Raw genomic sequence first — 19978 nt, 5'->3', positions numbered from 1 at the left:
ATGCTCATTTAACGATTGACAGTGTCTCGGACTGCCTGACCAACCCACCACTGACGGCCAAGTTCGAGCTTCCCCATGACTTTAGGCACGTCGTAACCAACCCATCCAGGTGCCCACTTGCTTCGGCTTGATGTCGACATAGAGATGCCGTGTTTCCTGGACGGGTTCGGGACTTGGGCCGACTGCTTCGCTGAGGTACTTTCCAAACAGGGGCATGGCTCTCAAGCCTTCAATTTCGCTGTCCACGACCCGCTCGTCAGGGCAGCTGGCCTTGCCCGCGGTAATGTCTCTGGTCAGTGCCTCTACCTTGGCGACATGCTCTGATTTCTGAGCCATCAGCTCGGCGGCATCGGACTGGCGGCCGTCATTCTTAGCTATCGCGATGTGCAAATCCAAGTACGTGACGGTTGGGTCGGGCTGCGCCCGCGAGGTCCCCAGGGAGGTCAGAGCCCGGTATACGTAGAACTTGACCCGGGCGTCCTGGATTCTATCCAGCTCCTCCTGCGCCGTTTTCTGCTGGAGCTTGGCCTCGAGGATCTTCCGCTCAATTCGTTGCACTGCGTCCTCGTTGCTCTTGATGTCCTCCAGGACCGTTTCGTCATCGATCGTCCTGATCTCGTTCCTAAGCTCGTAAGAAATGTGCATGTGATCGGTCCAGTCGTGCCCGCAACCCTGCATTTTACACTCATAGCCCCAGATAATCTGTAGAACCCTTCTGAACGGTCTACAGAACCTGAGTTCTGCGGCGCCCCGAATCTCATCCGGCACATCGACGTCACATTCATTATGACAGATGGTTGTAAATGCAGTGCGCAAGTTGCCATCCTCACCTTGTACTTGGCTGACGCAGCTTGGATGACAACATACGGTCCGTTTATGTTTGAGGTCGTACCGTACCGGAACCGTTATTGTGAGCCTGTTCTTGGCCTTCTGTGCAAGGTTTTCGCCTCGGGCGATAGCATCCGTGAGCTCATCCTCGGCCTTTTTCAAGCTGTCCAACGTCTCTTTGGAGGTTGTTATAAAGCTGGCGAGGGGTTTCGCCATTCCATCGAGGAAGTTCTCGGTTTGATGGAGCTTGAGAGTCATACCAACGTCGTGAGTTGGCAGCTTCATAACGGTGGCGATGAGTCGGCCGACTTCCTCTGCTGATCGTCTCCATAATTCTGCATGCTCGTCCAGTGTACCAGCCATTTCGAGGTTCTGCTTGTGCGCTGCGAGGAACATGAACCCCTTGGAATCAACAAAGTACTGGTTCGCCACGCCGCGGACGATACCAGTGTTCAGATCACGCAGAATAGCGTCCAGCGGTGTCTGTGTCGCGCCGAGGGTGAAGTTCGTTGAACTAGCATTGGTGAATGCAAAGAGAACGTTGTGTGATGTGTCATGATGGAGGCGAGACAGTAATTCAGTCATACAATATCTGAACGCCGAGTCCAGGCGTGTTTCGTTTGGTGGCAGCAGAATGAGGACAGCACTGAGTTTTTTGATGGACATGAGCATCTCATAGACGTCTTTTGCGTTCGTATGGTCCTGGTCCTTGCCTTCGGTGTCACAAATTCCAGGCGTATCAATGAAGCGAAACACCTTGCCATCAATGGTGAAGCAGTACGCGTTCGACTTTCTCGTTGACGACTTTCCACTGTTTGAGAACACCTCCGCGAATTGTCTGAGCCTCTCTTTGCCCACGGTCACCGCCTGATCCTTCTTTTTCTCGTCCTGGAAGCGGAACTGGAACGGTAGAGCGTATTGAATGTCATCTGTATCGTCGATGGCGGCTTTCAAGGACTCGAACACCAGATAATTGCTAATGGCGTTGATGAACATGGACTTGCCCACCCCTGACTTCCCCAAAATGAGGATGTTGTACTCTTCGCCAGGGTCGAGGTCTTTCAGCCGTTTGTGCAGATCTCTCTCCTCGTATTGGACGAATTCCGGACCGTGGACGGCACCATTGCACTTGAAAACAGCTTCAGTGTAGAGATAGCGGGAGCAAAGGCAATACAAGTAATCGTCGGTGAACCCGTAGCAGACCATGTCCTCACAAATAGGACATATCCATTTGAGATTCCCTGTCCTGAAACAGTTTTGGCCTGGGCATGGGACCCTGACTACTCGTCGACCAAGAGGCGGATTCACACTCCGTGTCCGATCAGCTTCCTTGTCAACGCCGCACTTCAGTTGACACAACTTGTTGAGGTCGTTCCATTTCTGCGTCACGTTTGGGACGATGACTCTACTGCCGCGACGTTGTTCAATATAGGATTCCTTGAGAGCTTTAGGCTCTGGCGCGTCGTAATCCACGGCGAGCACGAGATATTCGTCGCCCATGCCGTTGATGAGATCAATCAGCGTCTGTCGATCTTCGCTCCAAGATTGCGAACCCTGCGATGATTTGCTCAAGTAAAGAATGTACATGTCGCCAGTTCTGTTGCTGCTGAGGGTGTCACACAGCTGAGTATGATCAATGTATCCGACTCCAGCGGCTTTGATCGTGTCAACAAAGTCCATCTTGTCGACATACTCGCCTAGGATGGGACCGTCGTCTTCATCACACGAGTCCGGCGCGTCATATGGACCTAAGAGATCCAGAATGTTCTGTTTGTCTCCAAAACCTTGTCGAAACCCAACGATACCCCTGGTCAGGTCTTTCCTGAGGAATGTTGCATTTCTCTCTGCCTGCTTCCGCATGATTCGCACCTCTCTGATATGAGCCTTCGGGACGCAGTGCTGGTGCTGAGCCACACGATCACCGTAGACTTCCCAATCTCGAGCTGTGGCATCGAGCTTCTCCAAAAGGGAAAGACAATGCTCCAGGACGGTTTGTTCGAGTTTCCTCACAAGAGTGTCGTGGTGTATCTCAATCTGGAACATCATTGCAAAATCTTGAATCGGCAAAAGGTAGAAGGAGATAGGAACACCCTTGCCTTCGTTCACGCCCTCAAGCGACGATGGAATGCGCTGAAGAAAATTCTTGACTTGTTCGAAGTTGGTAGGAATACCGCCTTCGACGATGTTGGCAACGTCAGCCGCGATTTCGAATTCAAGCACCGTTTCGGTTGCCCGGAGCGAACTGTCCCATTCAACTTTTCCACCGACGTATATCTGCCCGATTTGCTGGACGAGTTTCCTAAAGAAGTCCGTTTCTTTGGGCTGCATCCTCTCTCCTCTCGGATACTTGGCAGAACCGGGAGGCTTGTTCAGGTTGAATTTGGTCTCACTGCTGGTGTCTTCATGTTTCACGGACTCCTTCACGGTTACCAATGCCCGAGCCCCCCAATTTATCCCACAGACGACATGGGTGGCATCTTTGATATGACGCGCGGCAAAGTCCAGACGATCCCTCAGGCTCTTATTCTGGAGGAAAAGGCTTTCGCTTCTTGTCGTGTACGTACATGCTGTAGATGCTTGTCGAATGTGGGTATTCACCTTCTTGGTTGAAAGGTAATTGGCACACCAACTGCCTTCTGCCATTCCACAGAGGACACTGAGTCCCAGCTCACTTGAGATGCCGAGATTGGAAAGCTTCTCCTCAAGAGAGTCACTCTCGGTGCACTTGTATGACAGACGCTTCAGATCTGTCGACTGGACAAATTCGCCAGGAAGAAGCGTAGAGTTAAAGATTGAGGGGAAGAGGACCGTTTCAGTCCGGGCATCGTACAATCGCCCGAGCGCAACTTGTTGCTGGTTCTCTTGATGGGACAGAATCTGCCGCGACTCAGGCCGGTTCGAGGTCATGTCTTTGTAAGGTTCTAAGCGGTTTGAGGAGACTGAAGAGGATACTTGGTCCATGAGTAGCGTAAGAATGTTGGATGTTATGCTCTCAAATACACACAAACGCACTTTCAAGTCAGGGCGGCGGCGCATGCGAACCTCTTATATGTATCCACGCAAGACTAGCATGCTCAGAGACGACTTAGCTGCGCCACCAGGTTCGGTGATGGGAAGCCCCCCTGCTCCCTGGGAATCGCTTCTGTCGTGCGCGTCCGTTGAAGCGCCTGCCGTCTCGCCAGCAAACGGTCAGCGCCTAGAGGTCTGAAATTGACCTACCTGGCTGAGCATCTTAGAATGCCAGCAGTAGTTGTTTTTCCTAATCGAATCTGTAGCGTCCAACACCCAATAGGTGTGCTCCCTATACGGCTGGGGGGTTTCTGTCACACGGAAGGCCACATGCGACCAGGGTCGATCGTCGATTTGCCAGAGCCTCTCTCTATTTTTGCACCTTCCGGCGTCCGGGATGGTGCATCGTAGATTATCGGACCACACAGGTACACCGGTTGACAAGGCGGCAGACAGAGCTGAGAGTGCCTGTGCATTATGTCGGATTCGGAAAAATCGAACATACCTATGAACAGAGACGAAGCCACAGTACCTCAATTGAAGGGTCAGGGAGAGAGGACGACAGGTTCTGTGTGGTAGAGCTCCGAATGGAACTGTTACTTAGGAGAAGGACAGTACCGAGTGCAGTAGACAATGTTGATATCCAGAGCGTCTTTTGATTCAAAGAAGGCACAATTGAGTCGGCCCCACTGGATATGTACGAGGTACCTAGGCTTGTGCTAGGCAACCTAGCCACTGCCACCTTAGCCCTGCTAGCCTACCAAGCCTGCAAACCTACCTGTCTACCGACTGTAGGGTAGGGATGTGTCGGAGGGGTCTTACGGTTGAAGCGGTCAGAATGATCCGCCGTAACAATCCCAGCTTCAGTCGTACTGTCGATCATTCGCTGTTACAATCAATCTTCTCCGAGCCTCGTTCTCTTTGCCCAATTGGAGCACCGGGCTTTTTTTCGTTGATAGAGAAAATCCACGCAACACGCAACAAGGAACACAAAAGGGGACGAACGATCTAGAGTCTACTGAAACTTCTGCCTTGTCAGCACCTACAATGCTTCAATAAACCTCGCACGCAGCACTCACTTGGTTCTGAGGCAGACCCTTTCAGTCTCGCACGAACAAGTAACGACTTGATACCTCGTCGCTCGTGAAGGGGGATCGATCGAACGACTCACCCTCCCTTCCTCCCTCCTTCTCCCCCCCACTCAGTTCAAAAATGTCCACGCTCAAATACCGCCACCTGGGCCGCGACTCGGCGCACCGACGGGCGCTGCTGCGCAACCTGGTGACGTCGCTGATCGCCAACGAATCCATCTCGACGAGCTGGCACAAGGCCAAAGAGGCGCAGCGGCTGGCGGAGAAGCTCATCACGCTGGGGAAAAAGAACACGGGTGCGGCGCGGGAGCGGGCCAAGACCATCTTCTTCGAGCCCGAGCGCGAGGGCCACATGGACAAGCTGTTCGGCGAACTGCGCGAGCGCTACGCCGGCCGGCCGGGGGGCTACACGCGCGTGCTGAGGCAGGAGCCCATCCGCGAGGACCAGGCGGCGTCGGCGATCCTGTCCCTCGTCGACGGGCCGCGCGACATGCGCTTCAGCATGACGGCCAAGGCGCTCGTGCGGCAGCGCAGGGAGAACCTCGACATGTCGGAGATGATGGCCGCGAATATCCGCAAGGTGACCCGGTTTCGCATCGACGGGGAGAAGGCCCTCGAGGAAGAAGTCGACCGTCTCGAGAAGGACCAGGAGGAGCAGCGGCAAAAGGAGCAGAAGGAATTCGAGGAGGACGGCACCGTGTACGAGTGGGCCAGGGGCGAGAAGGACCGCCCCAGCGAGATCAAGAGCAAGGAGAAGAAAGGTCCCGGACGGTTGAGGAGGCAGAGGGTAGGCGAAGACAAGGCCGTTCCTTCATAGAGAGCTCTCTATGCATGTGAAAAAGGACTTGTCTGAAAAGTGTATTATCATCAGTGTGTCAGGGGTTCGTTGGACGGCCGTCATGCAATGCTCCATCTTTGCATTTTGTATAGCATAGGTATGGTGCTGGAGACCCAAAAGTGCAGCAGACGCTACAAACAATCTAAAAACCCGCCAAAGCCATAAAATGTCCCAGGGGGGTATCAAGTTCTTTTCCATCCTAACATTTTACTCTTGACGTCTGACAGGAAACCCTCCAGTAACCAAGTTCAACAGAGAACGCGTGTTGGCCCAGAAAACTTCCTCACAGCTGCAAGTCCTCATCTCGGTACTGTTCCCTCACAACCCTGTAGAGATAACCCGTGCTCACGACGGCAGGGACTTCGTTCGTCACGAACAAGTCGACATCTCCTGCCTCGACAAAATCATACAGCGGATTTCTCGCTCCTTCTGCTAGTCCGTGGCGCAACTCACCCGCTTGAAATGGTACCACCTTTCCGGCCTCACCGTACTCGATCAAGTTGAATGGGTCGTATGGGTATGCCGGAGAGAGCTTGTATGTCGCTGCCAAAACGATGACAGGAATGCGGTGGAATTTCGCCGCTTTGATGACGGCCTTGCCTCCTGCTGCGACAACTATGGATCCGTTCGTCAAAACGGCGTGGGCATCTAGTATGACCTTGCTTGCGCGAGGCATAACTGCGAAGATTGCCGAGTCGGGAATCATCACGACCGTGATGCCGGCTGAAGTCAACGTCTTGGAAAACGAGTCGTTGGGAAGGTTGTCATCATCCTCTGTGACAGCTTCTTGGTTCCCACTAAGTAAGGCGTGCGTCTTCAGGTGGTTGTTGGGATATGCTTCAGCGTGAACAACCGTGAACTTCCGCTTCGAGGCGGCTCGAAGAAGAAACCGCTGAACAGTCAAGGAAGAGGAGTAGGTGAAAATGGTCTCTTGTGGGTGAATCTGGTCGAGGGCGGCAGTGGCAATTTCATCGTCCGCGGCATTGATTTCGTCAATGATCTCTTTGATCCCTTTGATCACTTCAGGTCGAATATTCGATTGGAATATACCTGAAGCATGCATCTGTGGAGTAGCCTGACCGCTGCGGCTTAATGGCGAGTCATTTGGTCCTCCCAGCATCCGCATTGTCGGATGTGCATTGATGCTAAACATAGAGGTCACAGGACGAGCAGTTTCTGGGACACCAGTGCGCGAGCTGAGTAACGGGGGGCGGGGACTCGAAGTGCCTATCTGAGGCGAAGGGCTGGAAGAATCGCCGTTAACGATCGCATGAGGGAGGTATCTTGATTGTGCAGGTTCAGATGTCGCCGGCGACTCGACCTCTGTATCACCGCCAACTGAGCTCAACTCATCCCCTCCTTTTGTGCCTGCGGCGTCATCTTCATCTTCTTCTCGTATTATTCCCAAGACTCTTCGAACGATGTTGCCCACGGCTGGTTCGTGGGGAGCAGCTTCAATGAGCTTTTTGCCAACCTCTGTGACTCTTTGGATCAACTTGACTGAATCGGCTTGTTTGGTCACCTCAACGGTGCGGAGTAGCAGGAGTGTTGTGACCACAGCGCAACGTTTGGAGCCTCTTATTTGCCGTCGTTTAAGCAATCTTTACACACATTAACGCAGCCCATGCTGGGAGGAACTCGGGCAGAACTCACGAAGCCAAATAAGTTGTCGAAGTGTCGAGCGGCTCCGTGGACAAGACCTTTTGAAAACTGGCAAACCCCGGCGTCAAAGACGCTGCGGCGGGCGCCATGTTGCAGGCTCCCTAACCAGAATAGAAAGCCGTGAAGTGTGTTCGTCCTCCGAGTGGTGCTTGGGGCATGTGCCGCCCAAGGTTGTCGAGTTGCCAACGAGAGCGACACCTGGTTCTGGACTTCAAGTAGAAGAAGAGCCGTGCAATGAGTATGTTGTAGAAATCTACCCTCGTAATTCTCCCGATATATGTGTTGTGCGTTGGACCGGACCAATTTTTTGGGTGGTGGTGAGGAATGACTCGCATCGCATGCCACGATTTGGAGACGTGCAAGGGAAATGGCCCGCGCGTGTCTTCGCTCCATGTCGCTCCCACTCCCGAACTCCCACTTCCATCTCCCACCCGACTTGTTTCGTGACTGGCTTCTTGATCGGATCAGCTGCGCCAGCCACCAACCCTTCGTCCATAAGAGGTTCTCTTGTCTTGAGCTCAATGATATTGTCTCTATCATCTTCTTTGTCTCTGCAAACGTTCTGTGCCAAGTGAAAGGAACTCCCTCCACTACATTGAGCTGGACTATATGAGCATATCGTGTCCACCTCACACGATCCACCAAGTCTCCCCGATTTCTATCCCGCTGCTCGCAGACTCCCGTACTATCGCATAGGATCGTCATGCGATCACGATAGCCACAGAAGAGGACGCTGCTTCCCGGAAGTCGATTCGTCGACCGCTACAAAGTGTCCGCGCCTACGTCTCTGCTGGGAGATGAACTCGCTCAATCTCATCTCCTCCCGAGTGATCGGACAGTCTCAATCATCCTCTCGCCCTCGGTCCCGGTCTCAAGGTGGGGAACTTTTCAAGAAGGAGTTCAGTGTTGAGGAGTTTAGAGGAAGATCATATAGCGGAGAGCTTACAGCCGAGTTGAAGAATGAGCCAGACACGGGTTTCCCAGACAAGCTCCCTGGTGAAGCAACTGCCGAGGACGACGAGCCAGCCATAAAATCGGAGGAGGAGAAGCAGCCTTTACTGCACGCGGATGAGAAGGAAGATGAAGCCTCGACTCCGGAAGGTTGGCGCCTGCTGGTCAAGCAGCTCACAGACGCGATAACCACCATTCTGGCTGCAATTGGCGCCCCAGTGGTGTACCTTGCGCAGTGCTTTAGAGACCAGGACGGGAGGTTCACCTTTGTTCCAGGATGGCCGCGAAGGGAGAGAGCCCTCAATGCCAGCACTCCTCGTGCGATGGGGGTCTCCAATGCTGCCCGGGACGGCAGTTGGCCCAACGAGAAACCATCTCATCGCGCGCTCCAAGAGACGAAGCTGCGCCACTCCTATTCAAGCGACTCGTTAGATACCACAACTTCGGATTCGGATGCGGAACATCGCAAGGTGGAGCGTGCTCAGCTACGCTCAAAGCCGAAGCGCGAAAAGGCAGTGCGGGAGGACTCGGAAACCCGACGGTCCTCCATCAGGATCAAAGAGCAGAATGATCTTGCTCTCAAAAGGAGAAAGCAAAAGAAAGCGGCCAGCCCCCTGGCCGATTCCACTCCATTGACGATCGATAATATCAAGTCCCCGCGATCGCCTTCCCCGTCCCTCAGGATGACCCGATATCCCCATGCGCCGCAACCACCTCGACCCCTGGTCCCCCGGAGGCAGCCTTCTTATGCCAACCTCATCCCCAGATCTCCGACCCGGCATGGTCCACCGCTACAGCAGAAAACCCTGATCCTGGATCTTGACGAGACCCTGATTCATTCTCTGGCGAAAGGAGGCCGGATGTCGTCCGGGCATATGGTGGAGGTCAAATTGAATGCCCCTGTGGCTCTCGCACCTCCTCAACCTGGTCAAGCAACCCCTGTGATAGGACCGCAACATCCTATCCTATATTATGTTCACAAGCGACCCCACTGTGACGAGTTCCTGCGTAAGGTGGCCAAGTGGTATAAACTTGTGGTGTTTACGGCGTCAGTGCAAGAGTACGCTGATCCCGTAATTGACTGGTTGGAACAGGAGCGAAAGTACTTTGTGGGCAGATACTACCGGCAACATTGTACATTTCGCAATGGGGCGTACATCAAAGACCTCAGCAGCATTGAACCCGATCTGAGCAAGGTTATTATTCTGGACAACAGTCCCGTCAGTTACATTTTCCACGAAGGTAAGCCCCTCTGAGAGTAAGCATATAATGGCTGAGCCGGGCACTAAGACGATGTTCGTGACAGACAACGCGATCCCGATCGAAGGATGGATCAATGACCCGACCGACAACGATTTGCTTCATTTGATACCCATGTTAGAGGCACTGCAGTATGTGACGGATGTGCGGGCGCTGTTGGCGCTAAGGAGGGGAGAGGCAGAGGCCAGCGCATCGGCTTCATAGATGCTGGACGAGCAGAGGTACTTCGTTTCGTATACACGGTACGGAATGAAAAGATGCAAATGAAAGCTAAACCGTGCTGTGCCGTGCCGTGCCCTAACCTCTTGTCCGCAGTTGTCCAGGTTCTCCTTCTCTTTTGATGTATGCCCCTCTGCGTCTCTTGTCTCTATTTCACCATTTTCAGTGTCGATGGCATGACTGCCTCGATGCCCGTGATTTCCGAATCTTCCGTGGGGCGTATCGTTAGTCGTTACCAGGTATGGAGAAATGGTGCTCGGTACAAGAATACCGGGTATCCGCCCGTCGACCCGCTGACCCTTATCCTGCGGTGTAATATGTCATCCAATCGCGGGTGGGTTGGTACCTGTTGTATGACACGGATCTGTGGTGTTGCAGGGCGTCTGGAGGGGAACGGGCTGCAGCTAAGCATGATTGGAGTGAGAATCTGTGGAATTGTTGACTGAGAAAGAGATGGATGCAGTAGTGATGCTCGTCCCCACCAAGTCACTCGACATTCTTCCTCATTCCTCATCATCCCGCCCTAATTTTGGCCTATTTCTTGTGGCTACCCACCTCCCGCATTCATATCTTCACTATGTGTACTTTTCTATCTGTTATAATTTCCTCTGGACATCTCTGAGGACCAGAGTACATCCATTCCCTTGTCATAAGCAGCTTGTTATTGCCATCTGTCATTAAAAACATTGAATCTCAGTCAGCAATATACTTCTTCCGCCAGGGCCGCAGCCTGCTCTGTCTCCCTATTGAGTCAAAACTGTATCCCATTTCTTTTGCAAGACTGCACCTGTACCCTGGAGTCCTTGGGATGGCGTATATTCGACCATGTCCTTGAACAGTCCGTCTATCCACGATGGATACAATCCAGCGTCACCTTCTTCCAGCGACACCACTGTCGTAGCCTCTCCTTCGTCGTCCAAGTCGATTCCTCCTCTACAAACCCCCGTGACGGGCTCTAGATCCTCTTACCTTGACATCCCATCCTTTCGACCTTCGCTTGACAGCACATATTCAGAGCTCTCGGAGCTCTCATTCCACTCCAATGAACTGCAAGCCGTCCACCCTCTCGTCCGCAGTATATCTCAAGATGGTGCCCTCTCCACGTCGGCCAAACCTCCTCCTCCACAGTCCCGGTTCAGAGCAGCCTGGGAGTCCTTCTACATTACCAACTATGGTGCCATGTTGGTCCTTGCATCCCAAGCCTTCGGTGTCGGCATGAACATCAGCACTCGACTCCTGGAGACCCCAGGCTCACATGGCGAACCAATGCATCCGTTCCAGATCCTCTTCGCTCGACAGTCCATCACCGCCCTCATCTGCACCACGTACGGTATCTACTTCAAGACAACTCCATATTTTCCCTTTGGGCCGCGTGGTGTTCGCTGGCTACTTGTCTTACGGGGCATTGCTGGGTTCTTCGGAGTATTTGGATTATACTTTAGCCTGTTATACTTGCCGCTGAGCGAGGCAACGGTGCTGGGCTTTTTATCGCCGATCCTTACCTGCTACCTTTGCAGTTTCATCATGCCTGGGGAAGTCTTCAGCGCGCAGCAACAGATTGCCGGCTTCGTCAGCCTTATCGGTGTCTTGTTCATTGCCCGACCAGCCTCTCTCCTCTCTTTGACCTCGACCTCGGCCCAACCTTCCGACGCCATGGTAAGTCCTCCAGCCAACTCTACTGTGACTGCTGAGACTGCTCAACACATCACTGCCGAACAACATCTCGCAGCAGTGGGCATTGCAATGATCGGCGTGGTTGGTGGCACCGGTGCACTCACCGCGATACGTGTAATTGGTACCAGGGCTCACGCCTTCATCAGTATCAATTACTTCAGCGTGTGGTGTAGTATCGTCTCGCTGACATGCCTCGTCATCTTCCCTGACGTCAAGTTCCGGCTGCCGGGCAACCTCACCGAGTGGAGTCTGCTCGCCAGCCTGGGTCTGTGCGGGTTTGTCATGCAGTTTCTTCTGACCGCCGGCCTAGCATATGGTGGGCCGTGTGAACCGTCCAGCCAGGATGGGAACAAAGCTCAACCTCTACAGAAGATTAGGGATGTCGAGAGTACCGGGATCCATCTGGAAAATCCCAGCGGTAGCGGTAATGGTAAAAATTATTCGTCCAAGCCAAGGCCGAAACCATCAGGGACGCGTGCAACGGCCATGTGCTACACGCAGATGCTCTTTGCGCTGGCTGGCGATAAATTGGTCTTTGGCATCACGCCGGATACAATGAGCTGGATTGGTAGCGTATTGATTCTGGCGGGGGCAGTGTGGGTAGCTGCCGCCAGGGACTCGGCTTCTAAGGTGAAGTCGAATGACACTCGTGCCAGGGCGACAAGCACACCATCTGGATTGGAAGTGCTGCGAGAACACGCACGGGCTAAAGTGGGGGCTACTCATGAAGAAGCCATTGGGTTAATGAGTGGCCACCAGGATGGAAATGTGAGAGATGACGATTCTTATGATGATGATGACGACGACGACAACGACACCGTTGACGCTGAACGACAGCATGAACACGGCAAGGCTCTTGAGAGCCTGGAAATGCATGAAATACGCCGGGACACGGCCACGAGCTGAAGGGGACCACAGTCCCACCTTTGCGCGACTTATAAAAGGCATTTGTTCCAGAACAAAAGGGGGCCCAGGGTTGGGGAGACACAACGACATGGGTTTTGATCCAGGGGGGGAAATCGGCCGAAGAAGGACAAGGGATAAAAGACCAGGAACCAGGGGACAGGATATCACACTAGAAGGGGGGGGGGACATTAGGGGAAAATAAGAGGGACAGGGCGTTTCTGGACTCATGTCGGCTGGAGTAATGATACCACGACGTGGGACGCATGGTATTTGCGAGGTATATCCACGAGGTACACACATATATATGTACCTACTTGCACCTACCGACCTACCTACCGACCTACCTCCTATCTATACCGAGTATATAGATAGATAGATATACATACCGTTACGCAAAAGTTCCTCGCGTGACATGGGCATCCAGCCTCGCGATCGTCAGGTACTATCTATCTATCTTTATATCTATTTCCTTCACCTGCCAGACGTTATCAGTATCACCCATTCTGGGCTCCGTCCCGTCCAACAAGGGGCTACTGACGAATAACTAGACAGGACAAGACAGGACAAGACGAACCAGGTTCCCTGTTATTCGACTGCAGTCTTGTCTCGTCCTCGTTCTCATCAACCTGAACTCGGGCTTGCAATACTGCCGAGACTCTACTCATGTCCACATGAACATAGAGAGAAAAAAAAAGGTGAAAGACGACGCAAACCAGAGCCATGTGGCCCTATCCTCAAAACACTTATTTGGAGTGACATTGCAAACCTAGACCTTTTTCGACTCCTTAATTTTGATTCTCGTGGTCCTGGCCTTGTCTCCCAAGTTTGTTCCCCTTGTGCGTCTCAAAGAGAAACCTGATACATGCATGATTGAGCCGTGCCTCACCCAAGCCAGTCCGGTCCATCACATAAACATCCCCCCTTCTTTGCATACCTGCATACCTGCATCCCCCCGATAGCCCGGGCAAGGAGACTAAATGTCGAGGTTTGAACACCATGCGCTTTTGCGCCCACCCCAACTTGAGCACATGTCCAATTCCTTGCCCATTCCCATATCTCATGCCGATGATCCCATGTTCTTTCCCATGCCCGACAAACTATTGCTCCTATGCTGTCGCTCCCGTACCCGCTACGCCAGTGCTTGGATTGGTAATACTGTCAACGTCATAGGGCGAGGGGACCTGCGATGGTGGAGGCTTCTTAGGCAGATGCGCAGGTGCCCCGTATTTCTGTTGGAGGGAATCCTCTTTAACTGGAGGTGGTTTGGGAGACGCTACATTACTGGAGAGTCCCTTGTCGAATGCGCGAGCAGGTGGTGGCGTTCCGGAAGCATCTGAAGCGAATGGTTTGGAAGCAGGAATGCTATTTGCCCGGCTCTGGCTTGACGAGGCTGACGAATTTTTCTTCCGTGCGCCGTTGTTGTTGGTGTGTCCACTGCGTCCGCCATTGCGACTCGAGGAATTGCTAGGGACGAAGGAGCGAGTCTGCGGGTTGAAAAGTGATCGGGAGTAGGTGCTTGAATTGGAATATTGGCCATTGTATGCCTGATTCGCATTACCACTGAAGTTTTGCGCAGGCAGCTGTCCATAGCCGTAGTTTGCTGCGTTGCTCATAGCTGCATTAGTCTGATAAGAAGACCAACCATTCAGGTTGGAGGTGGGCGGACCTTGGGGTTGAGGATAGGCAGTCGGGAATTGATTGTTCATCCAGTTCTGTGGCTGTTGCATACCGGTATGTGATGTTGTCATGAATTGATGGCTCATTTGAGCTATCATGGGAGAAATACCCTGCTGATAGGTGGTGGGAGAGGCAGAGTAATTGAAGTATCCGTTCGAGGCAGGAGTCTGCATCGTCGACGACCATGATTCCGTAGAACTGAAAGACTGGGAGCTATTGTTTCCGTAGCCCATTGGAGCGCCGTTGTAGGACATGGAAGACTCGAAATTAGGATATGCTTGGGTGGGTGTAGAGCTGTAATTCATGTTTCCACCAAATGCGCCATTGGGTGCTGGGTATGGTCCATTATAAGCCTGTTCCGGGTAATGCGGCTGATATTGCGGTTGCATATGTGACATATGCATTGGGGTGTAGCTGGGAATGAATGCCGATCGTGCTTCAAAACTGTCGTCTTTTGGGGTTTTGTGTTTGCGTGCCTTTCTCTTGCCACTAGATGAGCTCGACCGCGACATGCTCGCCGAATTCTCCCCGGTCGAAGCACTCTCACTGGTCACCGACTCCTGGAAATCGCCAAATATCCGATCTCGCGCAGCTTTGTATTGGGCCTCTCGCTCCTCTCTTGTGAGTTTTGACTTGTCTTTGTTCGGCGTTCCTTCCACCGGGGACAAGATACCCTCCTCGCTGTTCGTTTCGAGACCTGCTTCCGAGGTGGCTTTGGATGGAGCCGACGAACTCGCAGGTGTACTGGCACCGGCTGAGCCCTGCCGTGGCCCCAAACCGACCCTGCGCATGATCTTAAAACCCGCAGCGGAAGGAGGTTGAGAAGGCCCTGCAGGGATGGACTGGGCCAAGACATGTAGCGGTGTAGGCCTGCAGAAGAAATCAGTAAGAGCCTTTGTGAATGGAAAACCGTGGAGCACTCACATCGATACGTCAGGCGTCCGAAAGATACGGATAGATGTGCCATCCTCGTTGATGTGATGGGCAAGCGAGTAATAGTCTGCAAGTTTATGTGCGAGAAGCCTGGCAAAGGAATTCTGTGGTGGTAGGTCGAGAAAATCATTTCTGTGCCATTGTTAGTCAATCACCTTGACAATCCTTGACAATGATACCATGCAGACATACCCGGGCATTGTAATAAAGGCTAGGAATTTCTCTTCCAGCTGGAGGAGAGGCAGGCGATCTTTTGGGGTGGCTAATGCATCCAGTAGCTTCTCATCAGGCGCAAGTGGAAGTGATGAAGCGCGTTCATGTATCTCGCGAGGCTGCTCCAACGATCCTTCTGAGCGAGGCTGTCGGTCGGCAGTCTCTGCCTGAATGATTGGGAGGGGGAGATCTCCAAATCGCGGAGGATTGGTTAAAGTCAACGTGTGGTATCGGCGAGCCGCGATGGTGACTCCAGAAATGTTCGGCCGCGATGTTCCACGAGTATTTGATGCCGACAAGTCTTCTCGGGTTGGTGCACTTGAGGTCTCTTCGTCCTCTGCGGCTCTTACACTAGCACTGTCATCCGGACGAATGCTCTCCTTCTCGTCCATTGCAAAGGTTGTAACGGAAGCCATGCTTTTGGTATCAAAACTCTGATGTTTGGTGGAAGAATTGGAGAGATGAGATTGATCATCTTCAAGAGATTCTCCGCTTTCCGCACTCTGAGGGCCGCCTGATACGAGGCTAGCATCTTCAACTAGAGAAAGCCCTTCAATTGCAGTTGCTGGATAGTCCAGCTGACTGAGCTCTTCTAGGATCTTTGGCTGTGAATCACTGGGCGTTCTCGGCGAAGTTGGAGATTTGACATGGCTGGTCTGCACAGCTTTTGTATTAATATTCTCGACAGGACGACCCTTCTTCTCGTCCGAAGCATTAGGGTTTGGCGCAGGAAGGGCGGGGGCACGCATTGCAGCAACCTTGGAAACATCAGCAAGGCCCAAACAAAGTGACTTGTGCAGATCGAATCAACCATACCTTCGCAAATGACAGCTTCCCCGGAGGCGGCCCGACCTGAGAAGATGCCATGATGCCCAAAGAGATTCGTCACGTCGTATCCAACAGCGTCAAGTCAGGCTATCAAGCTGAGGATTGGTATTGAAAATGAATGTGAATTGTACGAGCCAGAGTCGACGCTTCAATTCTTCCTTCCGCTGTCTCACACAACGTCTTGCCCATCGAACGAGCCAACACAGCACGACCTAAAGGGCTCCATGGATTCGACAAGGTGGTCTTTGAGTTGTCAACGTGCGTAGCAATATGATGAATGCCTTTGAGCGTATTGAGGCGGAGGCAAGACGGATGTGGTAGGATTCGGTGGGATGGTCTGGTGGGGATCTCTGCGATTGAAGCCTGAGATCGAAGGAGGCAGGGTCCGTGAGGTGTGAAAAGGCCGCCAAGATTTGAAGGGACGAAATGCAATTCTGGTGAAGGCTCTCGCCCACCTTGAAGGGATTACGGAGTTTTTTTGGGTTGTCGTTGTCGCGCGCTCACCAAGTGAAGTAATATCAGATCCTTGATAGGAAAATAAAAGCGTCGTGTAGGGGAGTTGGATCAATCCATTGTGTCTATGAACAATGGAGATCCACAAGCTTTGAAAAGGTGGACAGCGACGACTGAAGTCAAGGCTGTAAAAAGCGTGACTTGTGGCAGTCTTGAGGCATCGAAAAGCGCAAGCAGGGCTGGCAGGCCATGAGGGAGAATGCCAAGGATTCCCCATGTCACTCCTTGTTACTTGTGGGCGGATCAAAGTTATTGCGGTTCCAGGGGGTGCCACAGTCCACAGTGCCACTCAGCCACTCAGCCACTGCACTGGCACACGGGCACATCTCTCACCAACAGAGAACCACGGGGCCACGGCAATCCTTGGGTGAAGCATGGGGGAAAAAAGAGGTAGAACACATCGACAATAGGCCAACCAGCATCATCGCCGGATACGAAACCACCAAATCAAGCTTCGCCCACCTTCTTTCCTCCCGGCGTCCTTGTCAGTCTGCCTGCCTGCTACCCAGTTGGCTTGAAAAGGCGGCACCTGCTTGATTCAGATTCTTGGAACGCTACGTTTCGCATTTCGCATCCGCCCCGGTTCGGCGACTGGCCCTTCTGTTCAGGTTTATATGTTGCAGATTCGACATCGGCACAAGGCATCAGCATTTCCAATCTCTTTCTCTTTACATTCGATATACATTGGAGTCCTCTGCCTTCCCCGTCGCCACCTTTATATAACCTCTGACAAAGCAGGCATCTCACTCTCCCCGCCGCTAAGCCTGCGCCTTCACTACAACCCGTGAGACTGTTGGCGTTCATTTCTTCTCCTGGCCGTCCCTAGGGAAGCCGTTCTCTTCAATGAATCGCTATCGTACACTTCCCGGCCTCGGGCCACAAAAGGCTACAGCCAGTACTGTATGCCAGAAATGCTTGAAGAAAGATATGTTTGCCGCTCCTCTGCAGTCTGACCATCATTTGAACTGACCAATTGTTCACGTCACTACAGTTATGAATGCAAATCAAGTGTACAGGAGCGGCCATATGCCTCCAGGCCATCAAGGACGCAGCAACTACTCAACCCCAAACTTGCGCCAAAGTTAGCGAGCGACGCTCCGAACAATCTATTGAACAGGTGAAAACGCTTTCTTTGACTGCCGGAAACGTCGTCTTTCTAACATTCAACTAGCAAGGGCGTGGCCGACCAACAACTGGCCGAAGCTCAGGCCAGCCGAGCAAAACTAGTCCAGGAGCCAGAAGATCGGGGTCGATCACCAACCCCAGACTCCTCAGATTCTGTTTCGACAATATCGACCAACAAGTCGCATTCTCGTTCACGGTCTCGATCACGGGAACGCGGTGACGACTACTTCACCGCTAGTCGTGCACGTCGAAACGACTCGAGGGCACCAACAAATGAAGTGCCCCGGAAAAGGAAACACCGCTCTATTTCCAGCTCCTTCTCTAGATCGCCTCGGTCTCCAAGGCGAGAGCCTGGTTCACATCGCAAAAGCCGACGCCATCGCACCGTCAGTCCCATTGACCGAGGTCGACCTAGTTCTATGCGTCGAGGTAGTCATCGCAGCCGGACTAGCAGTCCAAGCATGGACAAGAGCCAGATCACCAAGCAGAGACGGTCTCTCGAGCATGAAGACCATGATGCTCCAACATTCCGGGGTAATGCGTGTGACCGCGATGACACTTATGATCCGAGATTGCCTCAGCGAGACGTCAGGCGTGGCCGAGAGGAGCGAAGCCATATAAGAGAGCGGAGCCTGAGTCCGTACAGCAGGAGGTTAGCTTTGACGCAGGCGATGAATATGTGACAGGTCAGCGACGAGATTCGACTTCTGGAAATTGGTTGGATGCTCTACTTTCGAAAAGGAGGGATTTGGATTTGGTGGTCAAGTATTGTCAATTCTGGTTTGCAAGGCGTTGGCGGCTACATTGATGCATGAACTGGCTGATCTCCCTTGTCATACCCCTACGAGCAATGCATGTTTATCGTCACGGCGCGATTGGTCCTATCGTGGTACGACTGTTTGATCAGATACTAGAATTCCATTGCTCATTATTGCGCATTCGCTTATGCTGCTCGTCGGCCAGTCCTTCTCAACAATGGCTTCTGATGCAACTTGCCACAGGTCCTTCTGTTTCATGTGGCTTTCCGCCGCCTCTTCCATCTCCACGTGTTTCCACTTCCATAGAGCAGCACAGTCTGACCAAATGTGCTGCATGCTGCAACACACAAATCAAGCTTTTTGACTGGTTGTGTTAAGACGCCTTTTAACGCTTTGGTCTGATGCAGCGGTCGTCATGACGTGCGGAGCGTCGCTCAACTTTCGAGCCTCGGACGCTGGAGAATGCCGCGAGATATGTGATTCACCTCTCTTGCGGGACGCGTGGCATCGGCTTTATTCGACCGTATACACGATCGGCAACATGGACTGAATGATGTTGGCTCATCTCACGTCGACTTGGCTTTTCGTCACCGTTTGGGCCGAACGCCGTCGGGGCGCTCGTGCCGTCGATCATGAAATGCCATCTTGTTCTTCGTCCTCCAGGGCAGCCTCTCGCTGCTCCTCCTGCTCTCGTAGATGTATGCTCTCAACAAGAGTGTTTCCTTCGATTCCGACCTCCTCTCCTTCGTCTCCTTTCTCTGCTGTGGGCTGCCTTTGAACAGCTTTCTTTTCCAGAGCCTGTTTCTTTGCATTCTCGATGCGTTCTCTCACCAGACGCGCAATAGCATTTTGTGTGCGCACGTCCAGAATCTTCATCTTCTCCGCCAAGTCTCTTTTCAAGTCCCAATTTGGCTTCTTGGGCTGCAGCTTGAACAGGTCGATGCCCTTCTCTGCTTCCAGCTCATCTTTGGCAGCTTGCTCTGCAGTGGATGCGAGGATGCGGTCGGCCTGCTCTTCGACGGTCTCGACGTCGCCACCAATTGGGACATTTTCGAATCCGAGTTTGGCGTTTTTCGTGGTTAGATCGTAATTTCGGCCCGACAGATACTGATCAGTTGTAGATTCAGACGCTTTCTCCTCGTGCCTCTCATCGCTGTCCTCTTGTAGGCTTGAAACGGTAGAGTGGGAGCCAGGTTGCTTGCGCTTCAGAGATGCGAGTTTCGCCAAGCGAGCTTTTCTGTCGATGGCAGCAGCATCTAAACTGCTATGTGTGGTAGACATCACGGAGACGGGCCCGTCTATTCTGTCAGCCCTTTCATGAAAACAACATCCCTCGTCCGTGGGAGACCAGTGTGGGTTTCTGCGAAGAGCAAAGGTAGCGACGTCAAAGAAGTCTCAGCGCATTTCACTCGGGAAAATTTCCCTTTCAGGCTGCGCCCGCAAAGGAGTTCAGCCAACTCAGTTTTATCTTTTGACAAAGTCCGCATTTACAA

The 19978-nt window shown here is 52.7% G+C and overlaps 7 protein-coding genes across 7 annotated transcripts; 3 read left to right on the top strand and 4 right to left on the bottom strand.

The window, feature by feature from the left end:
• Window positions 1-81: 81 nt before the first annotated feature.
• AYO20_05168 (DNA (cytosine-5-)-methyltransferase) lies at window positions 82-3735 on the bottom strand (the record flags this gene model as incomplete). Its single annotated transcript, XM_022643462.1, has 1 exon — window positions 82-3735. One exon carries the CDS (start codon window positions 3733-3735, stop codon window positions 82-84), a length of 3654 nt encoding a protein of 1217 aa, XP_022500561.1.
• Window positions 3736-5049: 1314 nt separating this feature from the next.
• AYO20_05167 (ribosomal protein L17) lies at window positions 5050-5745 on the top strand (the record flags this gene model as incomplete). Its single annotated transcript, XM_022643461.1, has 1 exon — window positions 5050-5745. One exon carries the CDS (start codon window positions 5050-5052, stop codon window positions 5743-5745), a length of 696 nt encoding a protein of 231 aa, XP_022500560.1.
• Window positions 5746-6049: 304 nt separating this feature from the next.
• AYO20_05166 (hypothetical protein) lies at window positions 6050-7517 on the bottom strand (the record flags this gene model as incomplete). The annotated part of the gene is made up of 2 exons (XM_022643460.1): window positions 6050-7367; window positions 7420-7517. The coding sequence occupies 2 exons, from the start codon at window positions 7515-7517 to the stop codon at window positions 6050-6052; spliced, it is 1416 nt and encodes a 471-aa protein (XP_022500559.1).
• A 708-nt stretch (window positions 7518-8225) lies between these two features.
• AYO20_05165 (hypothetical protein) lies at window positions 8226-9843 on the top strand (the record flags this gene model as incomplete). The annotated part of the gene is made up of 2 exons (XM_022643459.1): window positions 8226-9621; window positions 9686-9843. The coding sequence occupies 2 exons, from the start codon at window positions 8226-8228 to the stop codon at window positions 9841-9843; spliced, it is 1554 nt and encodes a 517-aa protein (XP_022500558.1).
• Window positions 9844-10683: 840 nt separating this feature from the next.
• Window positions 10684-12438, top strand: AYO20_05164 (hypothetical protein; the record flags this gene model as incomplete). Its single annotated transcript, XM_022643458.1, has 1 exon — window positions 10684-12438. One exon carries the CDS (start codon window positions 10684-10686, stop codon window positions 12436-12438), a length of 1755 nt encoding a protein of 584 aa, XP_022500557.1.
• A 1106-nt stretch (window positions 12439-13544) lies between these two features.
• Window positions 13545-16128, bottom strand: AYO20_05163 (hypothetical protein; the record flags this gene model as incomplete). The annotated part of the gene is made up of 4 exons (XM_022643457.1): window positions 13545-14985; window positions 15040-15180; window positions 15241-16019; window positions 16078-16128. 4 exons carry the CDS (start codon window positions 16126-16128, stop codon window positions 13545-13547), a joined length of 2412 nt encoding a protein of 803 aa, XP_022500556.1.
• A 2987-nt stretch (window positions 16129-19115) lies between these two features.
• AYO20_05162 (hypothetical protein) lies at window positions 19116-19766 on the bottom strand (the record flags this gene model as incomplete). The annotated part of the gene is made up of 1 exon (XM_022643456.1): window positions 19116-19766. One exon carries the CDS (start codon window positions 19764-19766, stop codon window positions 19116-19118), a length of 651 nt encoding a protein of 216 aa, XP_022500555.1.
• Window positions 19767-19978: the final 212 nt, after the last annotated feature.

Source organism: Fonsecaea nubica, assembly GCF_001646965.1.
Source record: "Fonsecaea nubica strain CBS 269.64 chromosome Unknown Scaff29, whole genome shotgun sequence".
Taxonomy (NCBI): domain Eukaryota; kingdom Fungi; phylum Ascomycota; class Eurotiomycetes; order Chaetothyriales; family Herpotrichiellaceae; genus Fonsecaea; species Fonsecaea nubica.
The sequence above is the reverse complement of the archived record's forward strand: the minus strand, read 5'-3'. Positions and strand labels throughout refer to the sequence as shown.